At 35.0% G+C, this 27,395-nt stretch overlaps 1 protein-coding gene and 1 non-coding gene across 24 annotated transcripts in view; one reads left to right on the top strand and one right to left on the bottom strand.

Annotated features, from left to right (window-relative positions):
• Positions 1-27,395, bottom strand: part of LOC118266783 (rho GTPase-activating protein 23) — a 358,039-nt gene that overhangs the window by 317,352 nt on the left and 13,292 nt on the right. For 11 of the 23 annotated variants that reach the window (XM_050703132.1, XM_050703133.1, XM_050703134.1 and 8 more), the window contains exons 1-2: positions 14,913-15,229; positions 12,541-12,741 (exon numbers count right to left, since the gene is read on the bottom strand). The exons of 1 other annotated variant lie outside the window; for it this stretch is intronic. In XM_050703132.1, the coding sequence (XP_050559089.1) occupies positions 12,541-12,583 (43 nt within the window). In that variant the 5' untranslated portion in view covers positions 12,584-12,741; positions 14,913-15,229. Of the gene's footprint in view, positions 1-12,540; positions 12,742-14,912; positions 15,232-27,395 lie in introns of those variants that run through there. 11 more of the 23 variants (XM_050703119.1, XM_050703128.1, XM_050703123.1 and 8 more) reach the window with 4 other exon arrangements.
• Positions 18,400-18,471, top strand: Trnae-cuc (transfer RNA glutamic acid (anticodon CUC)). Its single transcript has one exon. It is a non-coding gene; the product is annotated as a tRNA-Glu (tRNA).

The following is a 27,395-nucleotide window of genomic DNA, read 5'->3' as shown; positions in this document are numbered from 1 at the left end:
AAAAGATCACATCAGTGATTTCTTTGTTTAAATGCTGCAGAAGACAATTTTTCAAGGATTGCGTGACGAATAACTACATTTTTCTCTACAAAACCTTCCTCTTTCCACATTTCCTTCATTCAAAGCGAGGCCTTTAACCTCAAACTGGACAGTTACACGCAGCTATTAAGTACGGAGATTAGTAAACTATTTGCAAGGATTATCGAGTTAAAAGCTTCCGCTATCAGTTCGCACGTCGGCGCGGACGCCGCCTGATATTAGAGCAACGCACTCGTTTGAAAGGATTCCTGTCACTTCCTGATTGCTGCATTCGATACTGCAGAACTGAAGGCTGATTATTACCTGGAACAAAGAAATAAAAGTTATGTTAGCTTGGTTGTAAAGTTTAAAATGTAACAGCCTCATGTGTGTGCTACTGTCGAAGGTGTTGGTCTCTCTTCGCCCAAGGTTACGGCACTTTGCATCATACCAACATTCATTTTATTACCTTCAATCTCTTATAACACCGAAACACTCTCCCCCATCGAAAATCAATCAAAGACTCAAAAGGCGCTATCAGACTTTCGCACCAAAAAACTGTTAGCCGCCATTAGCGCTGTTAACAACAACATTATCGTTCGCGCCCTACACAATACAAGCAATCAGGGCTAACAAAAACGCGTACCTACTTTAAAGGCCGAGTACTTCATCAACAGTTGTTTGGCAACAAGTTGATGCTTGATACTGGGGCATTCCATCACGTGCGCCGGCGGCTGTACGAACGCCACTTTGACAGCGAAATGATGCAAACAAAAACTGACTCGGAACATTTCCCCCTTAAATTATAGCTGACAATTGGTGCACTTTACGAATCACAGATGAAATGCTGGACTTAAAGGCCAATGCTAGAGGCTGTACAGATCTATTGTGAACGGAACTGACTTGCGGCGCTCGTGATCATGAACATTTAATACCAACAAAATAGTGTGAATTGCCGGCAAGTTGCGAGCGGCTAGGCAAATTACAAGGAGAATATTGGCGATTGCCATTTCGCCTCTCTCCAGCTACAAAGACATTTCACACTTGTCATAACAAGCAAAAAGACGGTATATTGGTGCTGTAGCTAAGCGATCTACTGTTTCGTGACGCAGGAAAACAATTCTAGAATCAGTGAGGCAACGTTTTTATAGCAGAAATACCACGCATTTTTACCTGGCACCACAAATAAACTAACTAAAAGGAAAAATGTTTAAACAATAGAACGGACTATAATTTCGAAACGAACATAAGGAAACGTACAATAGTCTATGTTTCATAAACGTCATCTACAGATTTATATCACGTGTTATCCCTAAATAAAGTTATATATACCGTTGTGTTGTTATCATTAAGACGGAGATCGTGACAGAGACAGTTTAATGTCGTTACGTACATAAATTCATCGTACGCCACGCACCACGCACCTGCTACATTTATAAATTTCATTTACGTTCCTGTCAAACAGGCATTTCCCGCCAATTAATGCCGTGATGTACCTAGTGCCTACATTTGAATTTAGAATGTATGACGTTCCATAGATAAAACTGCGATGAAAAAGTTTTATGTAACGAGTTTGCTAGCTGAAATTGATTTGGTTTTGGATGTTCATTTTTTGTCTATTGGTACATACAATTTGTTACGTGAATATTATTTAAATTACATTGTTGCTTTTCATAAACAGTAAGAACTAACTCGTACTTACTGAAATGTGACAAATTATATCAATGGAATGGATGAAATTTGCCGATTAAGAACTTCTTATCTGGAAAACGAATGGTCGGTACCTTGACACAATATCATTGTACCTAATTGCTGAACGATCAGATTACCTACTATACTTATCAAATTCAAATAAAGGCGACTACACGCTAGAAAGAATAACATAATAACTATCTGTACGTTCAATTAGTTTCCTTATATTTAAATTAGTCCGGGAGCCTACCATTTTGTTTTATAAACATTAACCAACTACCAACCAGAAGTTTCTTTCTTAATCACCATTAAAGTATAAAAATGTCTCCAATCAAATAAATTGCTATAGAATGCTTATTTACTGCAACACAGACAGACAGACAGACAGACAGGTAACTTAATAAGGAAATCAGACATAATAATTTTAACAGCGTATTTCCAATAGTTTAAGGTGAAGTAGTCTTCATCAGAAAATATGACGTTTTTTGTTTACATTGTTTAATTACCATAAGGTATAAGGTTAAGCGGTTTTAAGATTTCCTCTTGACTTAATGATGGTGGCAACAAAAACTTCAGATTGCTATTTGCCATTAATTTGAAACTTATAGTTGTCAATGTCAATTAAAGTCAACGATGATTAAGTGTTTTCTAATTGCGGGCTTATGGCGTGAGGCAATCGCATTCAGCCTTAATACTGGCTGGTAATGTTTCGTGTCCATTTCCATAGAGAATGGACTCTTCAGAATGTATTTTTTTTTTCGTAATTTAAAATCTTGGTTGTGTGTTTACTTAATTATTCTTGTGTTATTAATGTCAAGTAGGTACTTGATGGTGTAAAAGTGTGTGAATATGATATGTTGTTTTAAACTTCCTAATACATTAAGCCTTTAACCGCCAAGTTAAAGTTTCGTAAAGTTAAAAAAAATATATTTACACTAAATAAGGAGGAGCAATCGTGTGAATAGAACGAAAAAATCATGTTCTCTGTCACAGCAATACGACATGAGCGGCAGAGACACGGAAATATATGTGTCGTAGGTATATGCAACACAGGTGGATAAAGGGTTAAGAGCTCCATCTGTAAGTTATGTTATACTGACGAACTATTTTCGAAAACGTCTTGTGTTTGTTTGTTTTGTTAAAAAATATGTTAAACTTATTAAATTAAAGATACGTTTGTCAAATGTGTCCGTTATGACATCAGTCATACCTACTGCACTGTTGGATTCGTGATTCATGTCCAAATTAGTGATGGCATCGTATTAGTTACGTCAATCTATCGATACTTTATAATTTAAGCAGGTCCGCTCAAACTGTTGTGGTTCTTTCCTCAAAAGACCACTACAGAATCAACTTGCACGGTTCTCTCACATCTTTGTTTGATTTGTCTGGACTTTAAAAGACCTCTGAGTTTGTTTCTGCATTTCTTCTCAGAGTAGTCTGATAGGAAATGTCGATCTCACCTCATCTAGATTTTTTTATATTATTATTTACATTTTATTTACAAAAAGTAAATTCATTGCATTTCATTTCAAACAGCATTGCATTTTTTATTATTTTATTTCAGAATGAATTAGTTCTATTGTCGTTTGAAAGTAAACGTTTGCACGTGCAGTCAATAGTTTCAAATTTCTAATCTAGAATAGACAAGAGTGGTTCTATTACCGACCATTGTTCGAGCTAATTAACATATTTAGTATACTTTACGAGTTCAATTTATATCCAACAATCCATGATCTTGAATTAGGATATATAACGTCACACCTTTTATCCTCGAAGGGGTAGCCAGAAATGCATATACAGCTCATAATGCCACTGTACAGTGGTACATTGTACAATGTACACCCGCCTTTCAGTGTTTGTTATAAGTCCCATGTAATAGGGGCCTATTGGCATATAGGTACTGTGCACAATTCCAGACTCCATGCTACTACTGGAAAATTTTCGAAAACCGAAAAGTAACCCAGCAATGCTTTACCCGCCCCGGGTATCGAACCCGAGACCCCTTGCCCGGCAGTCGACTAACGAGACATCTTGAATTAGGAAACGTATTGATAAAATAAGTATAGAAAATAAATTTATTAGCACATTGACACTGTGACATCGATTTTATTAAATTATTCTCTTGTAGCAACAACAGGTTCGGCGAAGGCTAAATTGTGAATCATCATTATGAATTTATTAAAACTTCGATTTTATCGTAAAACCGTTGTTATTTTACTCAGCATCAGTTATTGTTATGCTCAATAACTACTATTTACACCTGTATCCATCTATTTTAATATTTATTGTACCTAATCTATTTAAAAATCTGAACGAAAAACACATTGTTTTGTTACCATTATATTCACTTCACTTTTCTTTCTAGCACCTCATTTGTCGTCTATCTACGAAACAAAGAAACAAATGATAACTTAAAAAATATCTACATAATAAAAGTAGATTTCCTATCAACCACATAAATAATATGCTCATAAAATATTGCACTTGATCTACATACCGGAGTTTATCGATTGCATTCGTATCTACCGTTATCGATACTTATCGGGAATCCCTAAAAGCCTTGGGCTTCACCGAACATCGATTTAAGCGAAGCATCGATTTATATCGCCAAAACATTTCGAAACTCGCTACAACTCGACCACTGGTCACTGGCCACCGACATTTGAGCGAAGGGAATTTGAAATAAGAACAAAAATGCGCGGGAATTGTGTAAGGTTTCGAGCGGTTTTGACGGGAAGTTTTAACGGTCTTTGTCGAATTTTGAATTGAAATTCTTGTGTACAGACAAGTATTAAGGATTTAATTTCAAAATATTTAGATTTTTTCTTTTTACACTGTAACACTTTAACAGATTCATGCTTGATTGAATAGTAAATCAGTACCCTTAGTATGAGTTTGCTTTACGTTTAAAGTAATCGAAACGAGAGCGCGTTCAGCGTTCTGATTGGCCGGCTCGAATAAACCAACCAATCAGAGCGTCGAACGCGCTCTCTAAAGCAAACTCAACTCACTCTAAGGGTACTGAATAGTATTAATATTTACTTAAATAATAAACACGAACATTTAATACGTTTAAGAATATGCATCGCCTTAAGCATTTAGCATTAATTAATTATGTATATCAAAGGTGATTGACACTTCATTAGGCATGCTACTCATATTAATCGTACTCATTCATATCAAGGCAAATAACTATCCTTTTATTTTATATTTTTATCTTTTTCTTGTTAAGTCTCATACGTCATAATCATAAGTGAGTATTAAAAAAAACAAAAAGTCTTTTGTTTAAAATTGATTATGGAACATGTACAGCGATTAATTGTTGACAGCAAACAAATTGTTTTCCCTCGAGGCATTTAAGTAATGAAAACAATATTTAATACATGTACTGTATCGTTGATGATACATAAATACATTAAAAAATTAAACACTTTTTAAAACGAGCTTTTATGGCGCAGTACCAATGAAATTACGCGCTTTCCGAGGCACGGGGGTGAAACACCGTCGAACTTCCTGACTCAGAAAATGCCAATACCACTTTTTCGCCGGCGTAGAAATCGAAGCTGAGATACGTTGAACAGCAGCCGGTCACCAGACAACTACGCCAACCGTGCAATCACTTCTTTTATTTAAAAACATAATAAAAATACCAGTCAATTCAATAGCATCTTTATTTGCATAGGTACGAAGAACTTACTTAATTAATAAATGTCCCACTGACATTGACAAAATATTCAGATCGTGATTACTTTCACTTGGAACATACGCAGTATTTTGTTCTCTAGTAATTAATACTTTCTACCTACATTAACTAAATACCTATCAATTACTGATACATGATACTTAAGTAAACTTACTTGTTTCGGGTATAAAGTTATAAGCTGTTGTTTCTCTGACATACTTTGTTTTTATAAACAATGTTAATAACAGCTTTCCTTGTCCATTTCTTTTTAATTGCAACTACTTATATAGTCCTAACTGAAGATAAGATAAAAAATATATTTAAATATCACCATGTATGTACCAATGTGAAGCTGCAAGCAAAATGTCCAAGCCAAATCATTTATTCCAATTAAACAATATTCTTAGGTACTGAAACATCAACAAAGAAAGAAATAAACAAGTCTGTCAGTCTTATAATGATAAATGTATGTACAATTTACGTCAATCCTTTTAAATTTAAAATTCTCATTTATTAAATTTCTGTAACCTAACAATAATATAAAATAACCTGTAAAACCTGTCAAAACGCGTTTAGTTATCTCTAAACAATTGGTTCAAAATGAGAAATATTTTGATATAAATAGTTAATTTGTCGAGTAAACCACATAACAGCTCTTCATCTTCCTCGTAATGCTGAATAATAAATACATTTCACTGTAAAACACATAAAAAACACAAAGTAACATGTTTCACAAAATAAATCCCTTATAAAATATTGCATCAAAGAAAATGATGTAGCATCAAATTCGTTGTAAGTGGCAGCATGAAACCGCACTTCATGTTAAAAAGAGAGTAACAACACATTTTTTTTTACTTTTTTAAAGTAATCAGCTCTCGATTGCCCCACCACTCGATAAACACCTTCACATCCTCGTCCTCTTTTTATCCGATTATCGATAACTGCATTTGTTGCCCAACATCGATAAGTGAACGATAATTTTATAGAGTGCAAACATCCCTATCTGTTGTAAATAGACGCTTAGTGTTATCGACTTAAAACTTAGTGTGCTGTTTGGTGTCGTGTTTCTTTCGGTAAAAAACATAGTTGACTTTGCTTGCATTTAAATAATAATGTAGAACATAGGAGTATGTAAAGTATGAAGTCATTCAGAACGGATTAGCTTATAAATATCTAATATTCACAATACTATTTATCTTTTGTTAAATTAATGAAAAAATGCCTGGTGACTGCCTAGCGGCAGTTACCGGGGTGCTGGCTCGAAAAACAGGAGTAGGAACGGGGTTATTTTAAGTCAGTAAAAGTCTAACATTCGCCTCGTCCAATGCGGGAGAAGTCATTGGATGATTTTCCACCCTAAAATGTATTAGTAAAATGACGCAACGGAGACAACAAACCTTAGTCAATAATAAAAAACAATTTTAACAAAAAAAAACCGACTTCAAAAAATAAATATTCCAAAACAAATTAATATGCACTAAAAAGTAAAAGAAATAAATGCGTATTTTTCAACAACTTAATAGATCAACTAACTTTAATAACTCATCACACACATTATAATGTAAGTAGGTACAATTATTGTTATTTCTGGAGTCGGTGTCAGCCAACTAAGATAGGTTTGTTATTTACCTATTATCACAACAAAACATTGCAGTTTTACACCAGTTGTAAGTAGGTAGTTAACCACCACTCCGCCCGTGCCGTGCCCGTGCCGTGCTAGTAGGCGTTTCCTAGGCTGACACCGACTCCTTAATATTAATATCTATCCATATTCACGCATAATTACATTATTTTCAAATGTATATTAACCTGATACCCTATCTGTCCTGAATTGTATGGTTACTCAGAAAGATAAGCTAATATACATCACTTAAACTCAAACGCAGAGCATATTCTGTTCATTTTTGAGGAGTTCCCTGGATTATCTTCCACATTTATGGTCAGACTTTAAAAAAATTTTTATGGGACCACACGGACATCGTACTCTTTCAAACACAAAAAGAATTTCTCAAATCGGTCTATAACTGACGGAGATATCGATTAACATACATAAAAAAAAAAAAAAATACGGTCGAATTGAGAACCTCCTCCTTTTTTTGAAGTCGGTTAAAAAGAATACATGTTCTTAAAAAACAAACCTTAATTAGCCTCAAAACCTCCACTTTTGACCCACATACAGTTGATATAATACCTGCTTAAAATTGCATTATTTAATAAATAATTACAAGTTACAAGAAATAAACACTGAAAGTGCGACCGGCCTTCGATTGCACTACAGAGATATAAGATAAAATACATTGTTTCTTATTGGGTTAACCTTCGCGATAAAGATTTAATAAACATAATCATTAAAACGTAAACATTGTTGTTAAGTAGTTAAATGTCACGGACCAAAATACACCAATAACAATTAAAATATCTCGTAAAACCTTAGATTGTAATTAATTTTGTATTAAGGAAGTTTGGTTACTATGTTTCATTTCATATCTTTTATCACAACGAATGAGGTAGCTATTTCATAGCCAACTACCGTGCGGAATTAAATTGGTCCCATTCAATTATATTATTTGACTATTTATTTTATTTCCTGTGTTGGTTAGATACGTGATATAAAATGACCAGCAACTCCGGAAAAATAGTCACTTGCTTGTAAACAAGACAATCCTAATCTTTACGTTATTGTTTACTGAGAATTTTAAACCCAGAAACACAAAATACATTAGGTATATTATGATATATCCATATTATGAGGGTTCACAAGGATGACAAATAAGACATTATTCTGCAACACCATTAACCGAATAACCAAATAATTACACAATTAAAAGCGACTCCAGAATAACTACTGCTCTAATGAACTACAAAACTGTCAGCCATCAGCCGCCACTTTCCCTGGTTCCTCGGCCTTCAGACGCTCACGTAATGGTAAACAGCATTCATACATGTCAAAACAGTTCGACGAAAGCCCTAAAGTTCGTTATGTTTCCCCATTGTGACGTCAATTGGCAAGCTCGTTGTGTTGCGTAAAACATGCTAAATAAGGGTTCTCCGTTACAAAAATACTTTTGCACTAGGCCCTGTTTTACTTTTCTTTTGAAAAGAGGTTGAAAGGAATGGTTATGTAAACTCTTACGCATAGTAGTCTTTTTGACTTATATAGGAAGGTAATTATAGGAGGTAGTGTATTAAAAAAAGTGACAAATAGGTAGTTATGCCGAAAACAAAATGCTGTAGTTAGTTGTGACTTGAGCGAGCAAACGTTTTTGAGTAAATAATTGCTTTCTTTTGTCACTTTCGCGTGTGTTTAAAACTGTCCGCAGCTTTTCGGTTTTACTTATTTGTTAAGAAACTCACTTTCTGTTAGTTATGTTTTGTAGTCGCCTGACTACAAGTCTAGATAGATTTTAAGCAATTCTCCCAATCTGCATATAAATCTCAATATACCTATAGTTTAAAGAGCAGGTAGTTAGGTATATTATTAATTCTGAAACTATCAATTATAAACCAGGATAAAACATATTCCACCAAACATCAGAACCGCCCACAGCTTCAATGCCATTCTCATAAAAAATAATCCCCCTCTCGATTTCAGTAGAACTAGAGGAGTGACCACAACTCTATATTAATACCGCGTGCAGGTCAAACCACCGTATGCTCTTGACATTTACATCTTTTGTGCCTCTACTTGTTACCGTAATAACGTGTTCACACATACACAGTAGAATGGAGCGTTTTAATTCATTGTTTTATTCTCTGAACTGATTTTAAAATAACGACTCCTACACAGAGATGGGGAAATGCAGTACGATTCAAACTAAACAGAAATAAAAGACGCATTGGAAGTTTAATAAGTAGTGATAACACATAAAAAGTCATACACAGAACAAGATTTGTTTATACCCTAGTCAATCAACCATCATGGGATATTCGTATCTAAAAATATCACGCGACGATTGAATTTTGTTTGACAGTTTGTCTGTCCGGAGCTGCGGACTACCTAGCGCGGGTTTACCGGAACTCCGGTTCGACAAGCAGGAGTAGGAACGGGGTGGTTTTTAGTCAGTAAGAGTCTGACACTCCCTCTTGCCTCGCCCGAGGCGAGAGAAGTCATTGGATGATTTTCCTCCATCAAAAAAAAGGGTTTTGAAACAGCATTGTTTTTCTACTAACTAATTACTAAATCCCAAAAACGTATGTGAACAAGCCTTACGTCCTTATTCCAATAATCTACTTGTAATTCTCGATAGGAATCATTATGGCGTTATATTTGCCTGTTAATTGTGAGCACAATGCCTCTACTGTACAGCTTCAAGTCGGCCTTGCAGCCACAATCACGACTCAGAACACCTGCGGAGATCTTGCCAACTTATAGCTATTAGTTCTCGAATACAACTTGATATCAATTTTAAATGGTTATAAAAAATGTTAGAAAATTATACTTGTATTCTTGTCTTGTAATTTCCTTGATGGTTGCTACACAAAGCTTGAGTTGTTTCTCGCCAGTATTCAGTCTAGGCGAACCATAGGTGTCAAAAGTAATTTTTACACTATGTGTCTATAGAAACTTCATGTCTAAAGGTAAACTATCCGGTATCTAGTATCTTTAGCGGGCTTATCCACCAGAGACATGGTATGTAGCTATGCTGCGAAGATGTAATAGCTAAGCTCTGAAACTATGTGACCGTTTCCACCATTGCTAAACTATGTGTACCAATGAATATGATTGGTTGAAGCCAAACGCATCCACAGCAACGTAGCATAGCACATCTCTGGTAGAAAAGCACCCGTAATGTATCTATCTAGTTTACCTTCACTCAATGTTAAGTACAGTTGGAGATGGTTTGCTAATCGATACGTTAACATAAGGTCAGAATCGTGATCACCATAATCATAATTGGCCATAAGTTTGGAGTTATGTCAAGGAAAAATATATTTGATGCTCATTGCATCGACAGATAATCGTATATATTTAATAGATACTTTTACCATCCTATACTTACGCTATACGATGTATAATACAGTACCTATTTAAAACATTGCTGAAAAAGTTTTAAATGACCAAAGAGCATACTTTATTTCTTAAAGCCAAAGAAAGAAAGAGACAAAATATCAAAATGTTGTTAAAACACAGTTCTCAATCACGCAGACTTCGCCAAGCTACCTGCATTTGCGTTTACCTTAAATAAAGCAATATCTTGCCCAAACCAAACAAATAAACAAAGATTTTCTTGAAAGTGGTCTGTTTACCGCAGTTGATCCCCTTTTATGAGAAACGCACGATTAAGGAAGGATCTGACTCAAATTCCTTTGCCCCGTTCGGGTCAACGCCAATGGCTATAAAGTTTGCATTTTTTTTCTCATTGGCAACGCACACGTCGAAGGTTTACGAACCATAAAATCGCTTTTAATTCCTGCTTCATTAAACAAAATATTATTTCGTCATAAATTATGTATAAGTCCATAATATTTGAGTACCGTTATTTTCGAAAAAAAAAAAAAACGCTCTGGAACTAAAATTACCGTTGCTTTTTAAAATTGAATGTATATGGACTAGATATGGCGTCGTTTCGTTTCGATGTCGAGTTTACACGTTTTGTGGTTATCATGTTCTAAATAATCATGTAACACCATCTATACCATGCACTGTTTGGGCTTCCAAAGGCATTCGGAGGCTTTTACTGGCCTGGTTTGTGGAGGTTCGTGCACGCTAGTCTCGGACGAGGCCGTACACGCAGTGATGTGTTGATAGCAGATTCAGATTGTAAAATAAGGTTAAAATGCAATTCAAGTAACAACTATACAACATCAAAATGTTTGAAGTACAAACTAACAAAAAAAAAAAACAGTGAAAAGAGTAAATATCAGATCACAGCTGGTATATTCCAAAACATCTGTTACATGACACTAAACAGCTAGAGTTCAAAGTTCTACCCAATGAAGATACTAGAGAAATTCAATTTAAATACTAAACTTGACATTGCCCCAGAGGTCAGACAATAAGATTGCACATGTCACTAATCGATTACGAAACTTGTAATCAGCAGTATTGCCAAACAGCAGAACGTGTCGATTGATAAACACAATGTAACAATTACTCGCCTTTGTAGTGTGAATCGCTTGGATGATTGTGTGTGAGCTAATAATTTACACACAATTAATGAACTAACCGTTAAAGTTATTGGGAAAATGAGTTAATCGATTACAAAGAACGTTATGTCAACAATTCCTTATCACTTTGTCAGTGGTTAAGTCTGCAACACACAATTCCCAAAAAAAATAAAAGGAAAAGGAAGGAAGGAAAAGAAAAAGTATTAAAAAGGAATGCATAGTAAACGGAATTACACTACGTAGTAGCAAATACCAAACGCGGACACAGAGGTATAAAAACAGAACATCTTAATGTCTTTTTAAATGGTGAAGATGAAGTTGAAACCGATATCTTTTTGTGCGGCTCGGATACTAATACTACCCAGCGCACCAAACACGTATAACTATTAGCGTCTGTATTAATTTCCGCCACTTGAAAGAGAAATGGTATTCTTAGTCTCAAGTACCGTAATCTGCTTAGAAGAATGAAAGATTTCTTTCAACTCCGAGGTCAACACACCCATTAAGAAGATTAATTCAGCAACAATGCAGCAAAAAATATAGCAAATTACTGCCTAAGCATTAATTCATCATTTAACCCCGCCCTCCGACTCACAAAATAATAAGCCTTCGTGACCAAACCCCATGCTCGCTTAATTAAACCATAAAGAAAGAACACGCGTTCACAAAAAAGTAGAACCGGTCATCGACAAACGCAAATTGAAATGTCAAAGTGAATATGTCAGAATTGAAGTTTCCGTTGTTTCGTCTCATCAAAATATTAATCTAGTTGATTAGCCTCAGGTCACATTACACAACCCACAAACAACGGTTCGTTGAGTAAATTCATGCGAAAATTGCCAGTAATTTGTACGAGGTCATCTGCACATAATACTGTCGTTGGTATTGTATGGTCCGTACTACAATTTAGTGCAATCGCATAGACCAGGCTTGTCAATTATTAGCAAGGCAATATTGTTTGTCATAAATCGTTTTCAATATCTGTAGACGTGATTGAATAATAGAAACAGTACAGAGTAGAACAGTTAAGAACTTACCTGTATATATTTTGTACAGCGAGTCCAACAAGCCTTGCATCATTTTGACGTATTATTTGGGCACTAGTTATATCACAATACACTTTAACAAAAACATGTCTAGACTGACTGGCACAGAATAATCACCACAGAACACTATCGCTTTATTATTTTTAAAATAACAAGACGTGATCAATGGTTAGCATGGCTGAAAATAAAATTCTTCAAACTAAATGAGCAGTCATCCAGACAGCTAATTAGTCTCACATCGGAACAAAAGCATGAGCAGATCAATTGGTATTGGAAAAAAATAAATGAAGACACAAACGAGAAATTACTATAAGTTTCGAAGGTGAATGAACTAATAGACAGCACGGTGGCCAAATTGAAGTAACGGTAACCACCGTCGGATCTTTATCATCAATCAGATTTGCGTAACTATCTTTTAGCAATTACTGCGTACACTTGAGTGGTCCAAATCACTGGTTGCGAGGAATGCAGTCAACGTATACAATTACAAGTATTAAGGACAAAAGAAATGTGATCTAGTTACAACCAATATCGAGAGCACAAAGCAAGGCTGCCACTATTTGAGGCTATTGAAGCGTACATAAAGTAGTACATACATATAATAATATAAACGCAATTTATTAAAATGTACAAACAAATATCAACCTAGACCTCGATGACCATAAAAGTCATACAGAAAATGATGAAGTTGAAGTATTATGCAAGGTGTTATAAGTGCCTACGTATAATGGACAGCAGAACGCCTACGGCAATAGTACAAGCGGTAGAAAACAACGTGTTTTACATGATGTAGTACAATATGGGCTTAATGGTGACGAAACATTTGATGTAGGCGGGAACAGAGACGTGTAATAAATTGGAAGAATTGTAATAAGCGTAAAAACACTAGTAGCAAGTTCAAATTCCAAGGAAAAAGATATATCACAAGAAGATTTTCATTAATACGCCAAAAAATCTTTCACGTCTTGAATAATTATGATAAACATATGTTTCATCATTACGTTACGTTTACTCGTAATATTTTCTCTAAATATTTGCATTAACATTATTAACTACTGGGATGCATTCGAACAGATTATTCGGATCATTTGAGGAAAGTTTTCGTCGGTCGGAAAAATGTAAAAAAATATCAATTTTATTAATCTTGGCACGGGTTTTAGGATAACAAATAAACTTAACAAGCGTTTCCTAAAATCATTTATCATTGGGCAAATGGTAAGAGAATTGTTTGAAGAGTTCGAAGAAGACGTAACAATAACTCAACTTTACAGAAATTTTAGAATTTCTATGGAAATATTGGAGGTGTTTGAAATGATATTATTTATCACGTTATGTGTAAACTACCAAACTTCTGAGAACATTCATACTCATAATTTATCTTTAAGCATCACAAAGATAAACAACCATGGCAAGTAAGATAAATGGAAAAATGGTAAATTAGTTGACTAAAGTTAAACGAGACATTGACACAAGTCATATGAGCCTTAAGGCAAAAAATATGTGACTGGAATAAGAATTAACGAGTCCAAAAATAATACGCAATGTTATTTCAAGTGAAACAATACCGAACCGATTTACGAGCAAAACAAAGAAACGTAATTAATATGAACGAAGCCAGTAATGTTACATTTGAACACTTACGAGAACGTGGAAACGTGCACGCTTTAAAAATAAACTTTAGAATAACAATGTGTTAGCAAATGAAGACAATAATGACATGTCCACATGAATGTAAAGTAAAATTAGACGCACGAGACAGCCATTGCGAAATCAATGGAAAGAACGGCGTAATGATACAAAGCAGTTCTTTTGTAACTGAAAGACTGCGAAGACCTCTAGGCCCCTTTGAATACTTATAATAAACGACTTGTATGTCATTTTTTATTTCCACAGGACCCCTTACGTTATTTCATTTAATACAAAATCCATCATGAATACTTGAATGCATGGTCCAGGATCAACATTACTGACATACTTAGCCGTCTCGCTTTATTCGCGGACACAGTCTAGTCTTTTTGTTAAGGAACTATAGCCGGATAAAATTAGAATTTCAAATGCATTCACCCGCCGTAATTCATCTTACTGCTGCAAAAGAAAAAAATATTATCCCGACGAGTTTATGCTGTATAAAAGAGACATCACTCAGATATTACGTTGCAAATAATAAAAAAAGATATTTGCAAGTGTCCCGAACAAACGACAATTTATCCTCCTGTAAATTGGAAGTGGCATGTCTGCGCTTAATCAAGCGGACACCGGAGCAAAAATCTCGGTGACCGGTCAAACTGAACAAGATGAACGAATACTTCGAAAAAAGAAAGTTCTTGAAAGTTTCCGGATCGACAAATTCGAGACTGGTTTACCATAAAAAATATTTATTTAGCAAAACACATTTGCACTTGCATTACAACAAACTGTCATCTATCGTTAATAGACGACGTTGATTGGCAAATATTTAAAACACTGTCACTTTTGAAACCACATTTTGCACTCGCGACGATAACTCGGATGTAAAGCATGTACACGCAACTCCAGATGTAACTCTTGGCGTTTCTATGACTTAGCTACGAGCTGTGATCGAGTCGCAAGAGTTTGTTAGGGCGGGCGCTCATTGCGGATCGCGCGCCCGCGCCGTCCGCGGTCTGCCGCACCGCCGCCGCCACTGGCGTACCGGGATTATTTATAAATTCATACAGACAGGGGGTCGTAGAATTTTGCACGACGTCGTCGTGGTATGCCAAACCTAATGACTGGATCAGGTCACACCGGAAACTACTGTCAGGTACCTTCTTAAACTTAACGAACGCATTTCAGGCACAAAAATGAATTAGATTCGTTGATGATTATTGTATTTATTTTTGGACATAGGATTCAAGTTTCAACTACCTACACTTTAAAGGCCATCAATCAACTTTATCATTGGGACCTTTATTTAATACATTATTAATTTCAATTTAATCCAAATATGTATAAAGCCCGCCTACATAGAACCGCGATCAAATTCTAAAAAACGTTTCGCAAGCAACTTGTTAACTCAAAGAATTTTCCGCCGGCCCTGGCCATGCCGCCCACCTGGACAGGTGTCCAGTGCGATGGCTCATATACCACGGTATTACGTTGGCCACGTGACCGAGATTTAAAATTAAGCTGTATGAGCAGTTTCTTGCATGACGTTAAGATTTATGGATTGCTTACAAATTACGTGCCATTGACTTGCAAGCTGTATGTGGAGTTCTGGTTATTGAATTACCCCTAGTTTCTGCTATAATTGAATTTTCTCGAACAAAAATGTGACGGTACACTAATGAATCATCTGCAGGCAGAATACAAAAGACTTGGCGTTCGGCACTACTGGCAATTCATACCAAATATCTCGACAAATGACAGCTAAAATTAAAACAATGAGCAAATTGAATGAACATAACTGAAGTTGAGCCAAATCTACCTGTAGGTTAGTGTGATAAACAACAAACTGACGGAGAACCGACAGGTAAGTCTGTAGAAGCAGAGAAACCACATGATATCAAATTATCGAAGCACCCGGCACCACAAGTTGAAATAAAGCAAAAGAACATCGAACAATGTAAAATTGGCACTCTAATTCGACCCGTCCGATCGTTTTGACAGGAATCCGAAAAATGTCAACAAGCCATCGTTCAAACTGTACAGAGTAACGACGGCAAGTCAGACAGGAGTGACGCCCCTGCCTATTTGTATTCTAGAATATTCATTGCGCATCAGTATTTACGTGTTTAGTTCAATCTGAAACAGCTGTCGACGCTGACGCGGTTTTCATTGTGAACTTTATTATTGATCGTAAAGTATCGTTCGTTAGCGTTTCTTTGACGTAATGCTAACGTCTTAGAGTAAACTGAATCTCTTCATCTTGTCAGATAATGTGATATTTCGCATAAGTGCTTGTTATTGTGTTCAATTGAAATATGGAAATAGATACGTTGGCTAGTAAGGAAATGACGCGTTTTACGTTGCGTTGGTACGATGATCCTCATTGCATGCATCGATGAGTTGGTAAACACGTTTATTTTGAAACGAAAACGATTGTATTGAATTTACTGAATACATGTCATTATTGTCATGCTAGTTTACCTCATTAAAATTTTAGGTTGCAACGCTTTGGTCTTTTATTAACGCTGCACTTATTTGGTCTATCATGCGTATCCATCACTGTTTCTTGTCTTGTTTTTTCTAGCAATTCAAGAGATTCTTTTTTATTATAATGTTCATTGATATCTTAACATTGTAAGCTATCGTCTTCAGGATCAATCGATCGTAACGTAATCTTTAGGCAAATGACCACTATATTCACTCACAATTTTAAATCAAACTAAAATAGAGCCGGATTCAAAATAGATAAAATCTATTCAGGAAATAGGTACCTATAACAGCCTATCTTGTATTTCAAACAAAAAATAGACATGCCCAAATATAAAGCCAGAAAAGTAAAGAGAACAAACAAACAATCGCACGCATTTCCAATAACAAGCTGTTACCTAAACTACAGTTGTTTAATGTTTATATAATAGTGTATTTGTAAGTTAATATAAACAAGATTACTATCTGTAGAAACATTATCCGGTGGACCTGAGTCACTGCTTATTTCATAAGACACGTTTTTAAACTTAAGAAAAAAATATTCTTTATCACCTTCAAAAATTTTGTCGTCTTGGTAACTCTGGTCCTTGGCTACCGATTTAAAAACGACTAGATTTTTCTGGAATCTACCATTGGGTGATGGACATGGAACATATCAATCGTATCTTCTTCTTTCTCACTTACGATTCACGTAAATGCTGCCACATTAGTGAATTTCTTAGTATTTATTCAGGGCTCATTTCCATCAGCCCTTTTATTTTTCTTATGTAACTCTATCCACAGATAGCTATTACTCTGTCATCAGTACACAGAATTTTGTGTTTTCCAAGTATTTCGATTGTATAATCAGATAGGTATAGATCAGTAGGTTTGTGTGAGGTAACCGCTAGCTGACTAAGATCCTACCTAGATAACTAGACGAACCTCAACTCACTCCAGACTTCTAACTTACTTAAGACCTATATGGGGCAGCGGGCATCCACAGAGGTCCTTCAGAGATACTCCAGACTTCTAGGTATCATCATATAACATCTTTTCAAAATAATATCCTCCCTAAACTTTACTAAAACCACAGAAACACATCCATTTCCAAGTCCTTGCAAATATGTGGCGATTTGTAAACTCGTTATTAGAGGTAAGTAGGTAGATAGATCTATAAATAAACCTGAAGCGAGCCGGCCACCAAACGGATACGTTTACCGGTGACAATTGAGCAGTGGCGTGTGCTGTCAGCTTCCTCGATGATCTCATGCAAAGCTGTACCATTTCTACAAACCACACCATTCAGGGAACGATATTTGGGTCATTCCAATTGTATCATTTAGATGAGGATGCCTTTGATTAGAACAATCGACCCTTTTAATGGGTGGAACTAGGCTTGTAAGTCGTGTAACGCGATAGCTTTCGGCTAAATGGTATCTTTGTGGGTAAAATGTGTATTGATATTATGTAGGGTAGTACTCGTATCCATTGAAGATAGAATAGGTTCATTTCTAGGCTAATTGATTATGCAATGCACTTCCCCAATGATATGAATAAGTGAATCTTGGTTTGTGATTGTTTTTAACTTTTAGTATATTTTCTATTCTATTTAACATTTATTTTTGGCTTAGAAACATTTCGATTGGCATACATTTAGAAAGAATGCACGTTGCTAAAGAATTTTAATGATAACTAAATTAGTTTACTTGTAATTTGTGTAGATACTGATTCTGTATTTCATTTCTTTTGGCAACATCCGATATGGTCTAGTGGCTAGGATACCTGGCTCTCACCCAGGAGGCTCGGGTTCGATTCCCGGTATCGGAAATTCTTTTTGGAGTAATGTAAACATTTTATAGCTTTATTTTCTTTAAAATTATTGTTTTTAATGTTTATTAAAGATTTTATAAATGTTGACTTAAAAAAAATATAGATTTCTGAAAACGTCCTTTTATCAAAGTGTGATTAACTACTTAACAAACCACATCAGTTACAAGCAAAGCCAATCTATTTCTTTTGACGTGTTTAGTAAAAAAAGTGGTTAAAGACAGCTGTCAAGTTGTCAATTATGTCACGTCGCTGCCCTGAAGTAAGTACAAAAACTGAATCCATTTCTTGGAAATAAAACATTACTTAGAAATCGTGTTGCTACTAATGATTACACACTCATAAATTACTTCAAAAGATTTTAAAAAACTTTCTTTACACGGTCGAGAGTATGTAGTTTCGGTTAAAAACTTCGATCCAGATATTGAAATTGGTTATTGATTTTAACCGCATCCGAAGAATAATTTATTTAACGTATTTTCCATAGAAATATGTATATCAAAACACACTCGTGTTTAAATAAGGCAGCTATTGACCACTTAGTTATTAAGACAAATATAAAAAATAAAAACGATTTAACTTATATATCCATAACTTTATACAAGTTCACTTCCCTGGAGCTTAGAGGGCATTCCTCCCTCAAACTGGCGGCCATGTTGCGGTCACAATGGGTGCGCTGGCGCACGTCTTTATTAGCCATGAATGGCGACGGCAGTAAACAATTCAAAATAGACGCTTCCCGCTCGCGTTCTTACTTCGATCTCGTTGCTACGAGTTATTGGAGTATGGCACGTGGTTACTGTAAGGTCTATAGGCCTTTGCACCCATTAATCTTTAGGCCTTACATCGAAGATTGGAAGGGTCAAGTAAGGTCTTTCGATGAGGTTCCGTAAAAGGAGGTAAGTTTGATTGTCTTATAAGTGAAGAGTCTATGGTAGTTGACACAGAATGTTATGGAGGTCTGATTGAAATTAATGGCTTTATAGGTAAAGGGTTTATTTGACCGACTATTTTAACGCAGCTGAAAATTGACAAACAATAATAGTTCTTTAGCAACAAAGTTCTTCACAGGACGCTTAACTATAATTATTTGGGGATATGGCAGTAGCCACGCCAATAGCTAAATATTTTATGCACATAAATATGGAGTACCAAATCTCGTGATGATAAGTAGGTACTTGTTTCATTGATATCTTGAACACTCAACCATTCATATTGTGTTTGTTTTCGCCGTAACTCGTAACGAAATCGCATAATAGACTAAATTCCAGATAATGAAATGTTTGCGAGACGAGCCTATCTTACTGGGTCATTGATAAGCTGTTTAAGATAATAAACATTCACAAGAGATTTCTTGTTGGTGACAGGGAATATCTTATATCTTCAAGCGTATATCGGCTATCGGTACATGCCAGAGACCTTATTAAAACCAAAAAGGTATCCAGGTAACTACTGAGCAAATAAAAATTTACCTTGATAACTTAATTTACGAGATTCAATTAACATAGCCACACTCTATAATAATAATTACAGCAATTAATTCAACTGACAAATAAAAAAATGGACGACTTGGTTTTTAATCCTTGGCCGAAAAAAATAAAAATAAATGTGATGTCAAAACAGCAGAGTACTAAGAAGGCGGCTATTCTTAAATAAATCCTTTTTAGTACTTATCCGAATAAATATCGATAATAATCGATGTTCAATTTACAATCGATAATAAGTGTTAATGTAATCGAATATCTGTGATATTTTTGCCGAAAACTTACTTGCCATAAAAGGTTGCCAGTGTTGCCACCAAAAAGGCGCTATTATCGTCATTTATAACAGCTTATTATTATTGCCAGTGTAAAATATTACCAAAGTTGCGATGTTGCCCTTTATAACGAGTAAACAAGTTTGCGTGTGAAATAATTTAATTACGATTCGCATTCTAAGTAATCGAGATGTCGCAATGTAGAGCTTGTTGGTATTGTCTAAACTATAAACAAAGATAAATATGAACTAGTCTACCTTGCTTAGGATACTAATCATAAATGGACATACAGTTGCTACTTGGGTATATTAGTCATTGATTTGTACTTTGAAATAAATTATCAGTTACTATACTCTATAACGCAAAGGTACCGGTTACCGACCGGCCTCCTCTATCCGACCATTTTAGTTTATTTACGCTAATTTGTGTATTTATCGCGCGAAAGTCTTGAAATACGCCTTATTCAATACATTAATTCATCATTCACCTTCAGTCAAAACTTGGGTTTGTGGGGTTAACGCACATTCCGACTGTCCTGCGAAATATAAAAAAGGTGCAGTTTGCGTAAATTTTCATGCGAAAAAAACATAAATCAGTGAAATAAAAGATCTCGATTTTGACGATGATCACTCGGGTAAACTAAGAATGTATTTACTTTATGTGATTTATTGGTTCATTGAGTCCTTATAATTTCAATATGCATACAGAAATTCCATGTTTTTATAGATTTATCGATAAATTAATGTTGGACGGAATAAGGAGCCCTACAAAATGACGACGTACCGAATACCGACCAAATTGGTCGGTAAACGGAATTTTAAGGTTTATGAATGACACTAATTTTCTGTAACGTGGGTTGTTTTAGGAGTGTTTTGTGATTAGTTTCTTATTCTTAAAGCTATCCTTAGATATTAGACCGGTATCCGACCTATGCTAACTATAATGGATTCTTTGTAATTTACGTTTCAAATTGACATATTTCCGATATATTTACGATTCCTTCACAAAGACTTGCTAGAAGTAAACCTTTATATTTTATGTTTATTTCGAAGAATTTCATGAATACGATATTGTTACAACTTAATAAGTAATAGTAGAGTAGAAAGTAACTAAAAAAATGGTATAAATTTCAGTTAAGACGTTTTATTATACAAATACAGGTTTGGTCGTAGTCTGGATACGATTTGTTTCCCTGTCCCTTGTTCCGACTAACTAAGGAAATATAGGTTTGGTGTTTTTTTTAAATTACATGATAAGCACATCATCAGTAAGTCATCGGGATGAACGACAAAAACGTTAGTAATAGGTATAGTACTTGTACGTAATACCTACGACACATAATGTTCCGAAAATAACTACGGAGGTTTATTGTACCTACAACCTACAAGTAGTAAAGTAAATAAAATAAGTACCTACCATATGTACGATACATAGTATGTAATGTATAGGTAGATACATAGAAAAGATTAGTCACGAATTTACCTAATTACGTATCTTAACAATAGGTATCTACCTATAGGTACTTAAAGACCATTCGCATTTAACCAATACGAACAATTTCTTTATTAGGCATAATAAATTAAGATCGACATGATGTAGGTAAATCTTATGCTGAAATACTAGGAAACTTAATTAAAAAATAAATAACTACCTACACGGTAGGTTGAAAAGTAGACGTCACATTGTATGTTCTCTGCTTACATCTCCGAGTGTTAAAAAACGTAATGTTATGTTAAATTTTAAAATTCATTATCGTAATTTCAGTATCGAATCCAAAAACAATGCGTGAATAGTTTTAGAAAGATAGTTGTTTTACGAATTTCTACTCTACTGCTAAGATATAGAGTTGATTTTACAATGTGCGTTTGGGTCGGACGGATTCAGGTTCCTGAGGAGTCGGTATCACGGACATCTGTCGGCAGTCGGTCGGTATACGGGGACTTTAGTATTTTTCCAAGCGTAAGAGTTTAAATCGAAATATAGGTACAAAATAGTTGTAAAAGGGCAAAATTATGAACATATTTCTAATTCATAGTTAATATACTTTCGGAAAAGCATTTTTTATTATACGATCTTGAATATTTTGTTTATCTTTTGGAGGATTTTGTTCGCCCGCGCCGATCACCGGTCGGTATTCGGTGCATTTGCGTTACATTTTATAAAAACCTACCAATATTGTAGGTGCCTACTTACTGTGCACAAAAACGTGACATTCAAGGAAAGCCCAAAACGTGAGAGGGGAAATCCCAAACCGAGATGGAAAGAGGGAAAACTTATGAGATATATTGTATCATGGATGGATAATGTTTACATTCACTCTAAAACACTTAAACAACCCAAAAGGTTCTTGGAAAACCGAATTCGCAACCACACACAGAAACAAGTGTGGCAACTAACAAACCATGAAGAAAACACGACACTACAGGTAGCCATCTTAAAGTAAATGTCAAAATGAACTTTACAGTTCGTGTTTAGACAGTGAATATAATAAACTCTATTAGTACACCATCCAACCTTTTCCATGTACAATCTATTGTTTCAAAAACGATTGCTTAATCGCCTACCCTCAATGACTCGGTTCGACTCGATTCTCGGATCATGCACGAATCGATTGAACCGTGAATTGATTTAGACACCGATACGATAGTACAATCGAGTAATGGCGCCGTCGCAGACGCCTGTTCTGCATTACCATACAGGTTCGTTCACAACTTATTGTTGGTTAAGAAGATTTAGGTTTTGTTTGTTTTGATATTTCAATTAATTGTCCAAAACTTTTACCATAAGAGTCTTTAAAGTAGTAACTGCCGAAAGAAAACTATTGAAGGCAAATCCTCCGCTAAGCGTCGGTCACCAGTGTCCGACGTGGCGGTTAACGTGTTAAGGACTCTCAAAGAGGACTAAAAGTTTTATTTTATCAATTATTTTTCTATTTCATGTGAAATACTAACATTACATAGACCTGACCAAAAAATAATAGGGTTAGTCCTTATGTATTCTATCCACTTAGACCAGTTTAGACTTCAGTTTTAGTTGGTTTTCGCTGTCCGATTCATAACGAAGGATGATGTAATAAATAATATTCGCAATGTTTATCGTTTGTGTGATTCATCAGCTAACAATAGACAATTGATTGGGAAGTTTCCTTATTGTGATAATTAATCCTCCATTCTCTAAGAAATCCGAAAACATTTGGAATTTAGGAGTTAATGCAGCTAAAATTTTGAGGTTAGAAAATGCCTGCCAGTCACAAAATAACGTAAATTAATATGACTTCTATAATATCATAATTAATTCTCATTGAAAGATAAATTAATACAACTACTTACTAACAAATTAACGACAGAGAATCACTCGATATGAACCCATAAACATTCCTTTATCAAAGACTTTATGAGGGCATCAACATGTCTATAGTCTATGGCAAGCATTTATGAAATCTTTGTTACGAAATGAATTCGTGATCATAATCTACATATTTTATCGTTTTTACTAATTAATGGCTTCTGATATTGGTGATTTAGATTTTATATGAGGTTATTAGCTGCAGAAAGATGTTTCGAGTGCATTATGTCATAATAATAAACTATTGAGTATTGGCTGCATTTTCAAAGCGCCACTCGTCAACGCAATGTCACTGTCCGCACCTATGAATGGTTTATTTCTGTAAAATATTAATTTAGTTTTCAGAATTCGTAATACTCAGCAGTTACAAAATTTTATTTGCACTATACGCACTGTAACTCACAATACAGTATCTAAATAATAAAAAAATTAATGATGACCCTCTAAAATTTACTGGAACGATATTTAGATATTTAGAGTCTAATATGTCAAATAATCCATATCGTTTAATAGACAAAAACTATAAAACAACACTCCCAAATTGGTCCAAGCCTCATGTACCTGCCATTAAGCCGTCAATAATACCGATAAGGCGTTTTATATTTCTAATTCTGACAGCAGAACAAGGTTGTGAAGTTTGACACTTGTATCATTTCATATCTGAAGTCGGAACAACAGTAAGGAGTGGTCCCAAGGTATCAGCTCACGGTAGCAGTATCATTCAATCGGGTCGTTAGTTGTCGGATCAAATTTATTTTTACATGGTCAATAACGGCTCCTGGGTATTATTAAGATAATTGGGCGTTATTAAATTAACTATTGGTGTTTATGGAGGTATGTTTCTTGTACAGGTATCTTGCGTTTTGCTGTTTAAGAGTCTTTAATTGCCTGGTTGGTTTAATGGCTCTAATGGTCCTTGGTTGGTGAGTAGAGGGAATAACAAACCAACCTATATTGTTTTGGAAGAGCGAAGTCTTCTAACACAGACATTGTTTGCCAAAAAATGCTGATTGTGGCAATAAACATTTCTCATTTAACTATTATTTTTTATTTATTTATTTCTTACTCAGACTCAGAAACCACGTTATAAAAGGCTAACCTTTTTTATATCGAACCATATACTTAATAACTTATCATCCATTCAAACCATATAATATATTACGGAATTTTAGCACTTGTCGCCTTTTTCAGATTTCAAGAGATGTTATCACAAGAAAAGAAAATGTTGACGAGTAAAAAATGCCAAATTTTAAACCAGTTTCGATCTGACTTCCAAAACAGAAATAAAATCGGATAAAATAAGCTGACATCATATGGCTACCATTACCTTTATGGCGACTGTTATACGTTTTTAATATTCGTCATAAGTTTATTGTAAACAATATGATAAAAAGTAAACCTTGTCTATCCGTATTTGGTTGGGAGACGTGACATAAGGATCCGATTTATTACTTAGGTATAGATAGTCGGATCGACAAAACGACTTGTGTAACAAGGAGCTAGAAAAAAATCATAACCAATGCCATGGAGATCAATGTGTATTAAATTTTGCAGATTTTGATAAATTAGAATATGATTTTAGAAGTTTGGAATAGTCACATACCTCACAATTGTTGATTCCATAATATGCTTATAAAACATCTCTTCTAGTTTTTGGCAGCTCACAATTAGTCTTTGAATGGCAATTCAATCAGAGACTTACAATAAAATCTACTCGCGTTTCTCAAGCGATGAGAACTCAATGAAGTCATGTCACCAAGTCTGTTAGTAAACCTATAAACTTCTCAGATAAAAAATTTGGTCCAAAGACACGTGCCCTGTGGAACACCTTAGTTCAATAAACAAAACTTACTTTTACAGTACAATAAACTAACAGTTTCATGTAGATACAAAGGTCAGCTCGTAAGCCATCGGTCAGTAGGTGTACACACAAGCTATACAAATCCAGTATAAGTTGACCGTTGAATGTATAGAAAGGTCATCCAAAGCCAGACCATGATAAACTGGTTTGTTTAGCTCGATGTGAAGCCGTGTATACAACGCGTGTTAACTTCCATTTCTCTCCATGTACGGAGAGGTGACAACTGCGACACAAGCCACACCCTTGTTCATCCGCACTTTATTTGTTTTCCCCTACTGAGTGACGATTTGACCTTTTGCTGCTTGTCTGTGTACCGTTGAGAGGTCTAATGATAGAACGCCTGTTTTTCCACCTAGAACTTTAGTTGGAAGAGTGTGAGATTATTGACCCGTAGGCAGTATGAAATTATTAACATATTTTATACTAGCTACTTCCGCGCGGTTTCACCCGCACTGCTCGGTTCCTTTTAATCGTAGCGTGATGTTTTATAGCCTATAACCTTCCTCGATAAATGCGCTATCCAACACAAAAAGAATTATTTAAATCGGACCAGTAGTTCCTGAGATTAGCGCGTTCAAACAAACAAACAAACAATCAAACAAACAAACTCTTCAGCTTTATAATATTAGTATAGATAAACATCTCTTTAAAAGTGTATATGTTTCAGCGTGATTCCTAATGTATTCAGATCAAAAACAAACAGAAAATGGTGAATGAAATGAAAAGACCAAATTAATAATTACAAATTCAGGTGGCGTAATCGTGACCACTTCTCTAACGAGCCAATATAGTTACAACTGAACTTACAAATTAAGCCATGATATTGTATTTCATGTACAAATACCCATGCACTGCATGTTTAACACCATATTAGACCTCATTTGCATAGCAATGCGTGCTACCGAAACATTTTTTTTGTACTCAGACACCTAATGCATTCTGAGTTTCATTGTAACTCACTAAGTAGGTTAGTAAACACACGTACAATACGAATGCTAATTGTTATGCATTTGTATTTACAAACAACACTATTTATCATAGATAAGATACGTTGAAAAGTTCTAACAGAATTACCCAATTTACACATAGAAACGAAATGTTCTAACAAATCATAAGTTAGCGAATGTTACGGAGGCAGTTTCCTAAAATATTCGGCTGTAAAATGTGGCAAAATTTACAGAGCACACGATTAAATTTACAATAGTTAGTTCTATTTTTACATTTTATAATGTTAGTCATATTTCAAACACACTGTCCGAAGTAAATAACATTTGTCTTCACTGCATCCAAAGATATCATAAAAGAATAGACAATGCAATAAGATTTATGCTCCGAATGAGTAATGTTCCCAGAGGTTTACGCAATGTGGAATGTTTTCTAAAACGTTTTTTTGATTCGATTATACTCTGCATCCGTTATTTTGTTAAGAAGAATCCAACGTGGGCGATCGCATGTTTCAAAAAAGTTAATAAGAAACTGCACGCAGCACAGTTATTCTCTTTTACATCACTTGAAATAATTCCGCCTCCACGACGCGCTTGAATCGATGCCCGAAAAAGAAATCCTAAATAAATAACTTAGCATCCAGAATCGTTAAAAAGTTATCGTCTGTTTCGTCAGTTATCGTAAATTCCGTATACAAAAATGTTGGAAAGTGACGTTCCTGTTTATCTTAAAACGTTTTTAAAATGTTACCAGCCGGTTTCTCACTAAACAGAAGATCGCAAAATAGAATAATGAACAAGATGTACCTAACAGTCAAATATTTACATAACAAACTGTGAGTGAGCGAAAATTTGTGCGTAACATAAATATCTGTGGTTATTCTATTAGCGGCAATTCACACAAGTGTGATTATTGGACGCAAACAAAAATAAGCGTATCAACTAGCGACGAGGCCTCTCACGACACTCGCAAACTCTATACATACTTGAGCTATGAAAGACGTCAACAAGTGTATAT

Source organism: Spodoptera frugiperda, chromosome 23, assembly GCF_023101765.2.
Source record: "Spodoptera frugiperda isolate SF20-4 chromosome 23, AGI-APGP_CSIRO_Sfru_2.0, whole genome shotgun sequence".
Lineage (NCBI taxonomy): Eukaryota > Metazoa > Arthropoda > Insecta > Lepidoptera > Noctuidae > Spodoptera > Spodoptera frugiperda.
This window is presented reverse-complemented; position numbering and strand designations above follow the sequence as displayed.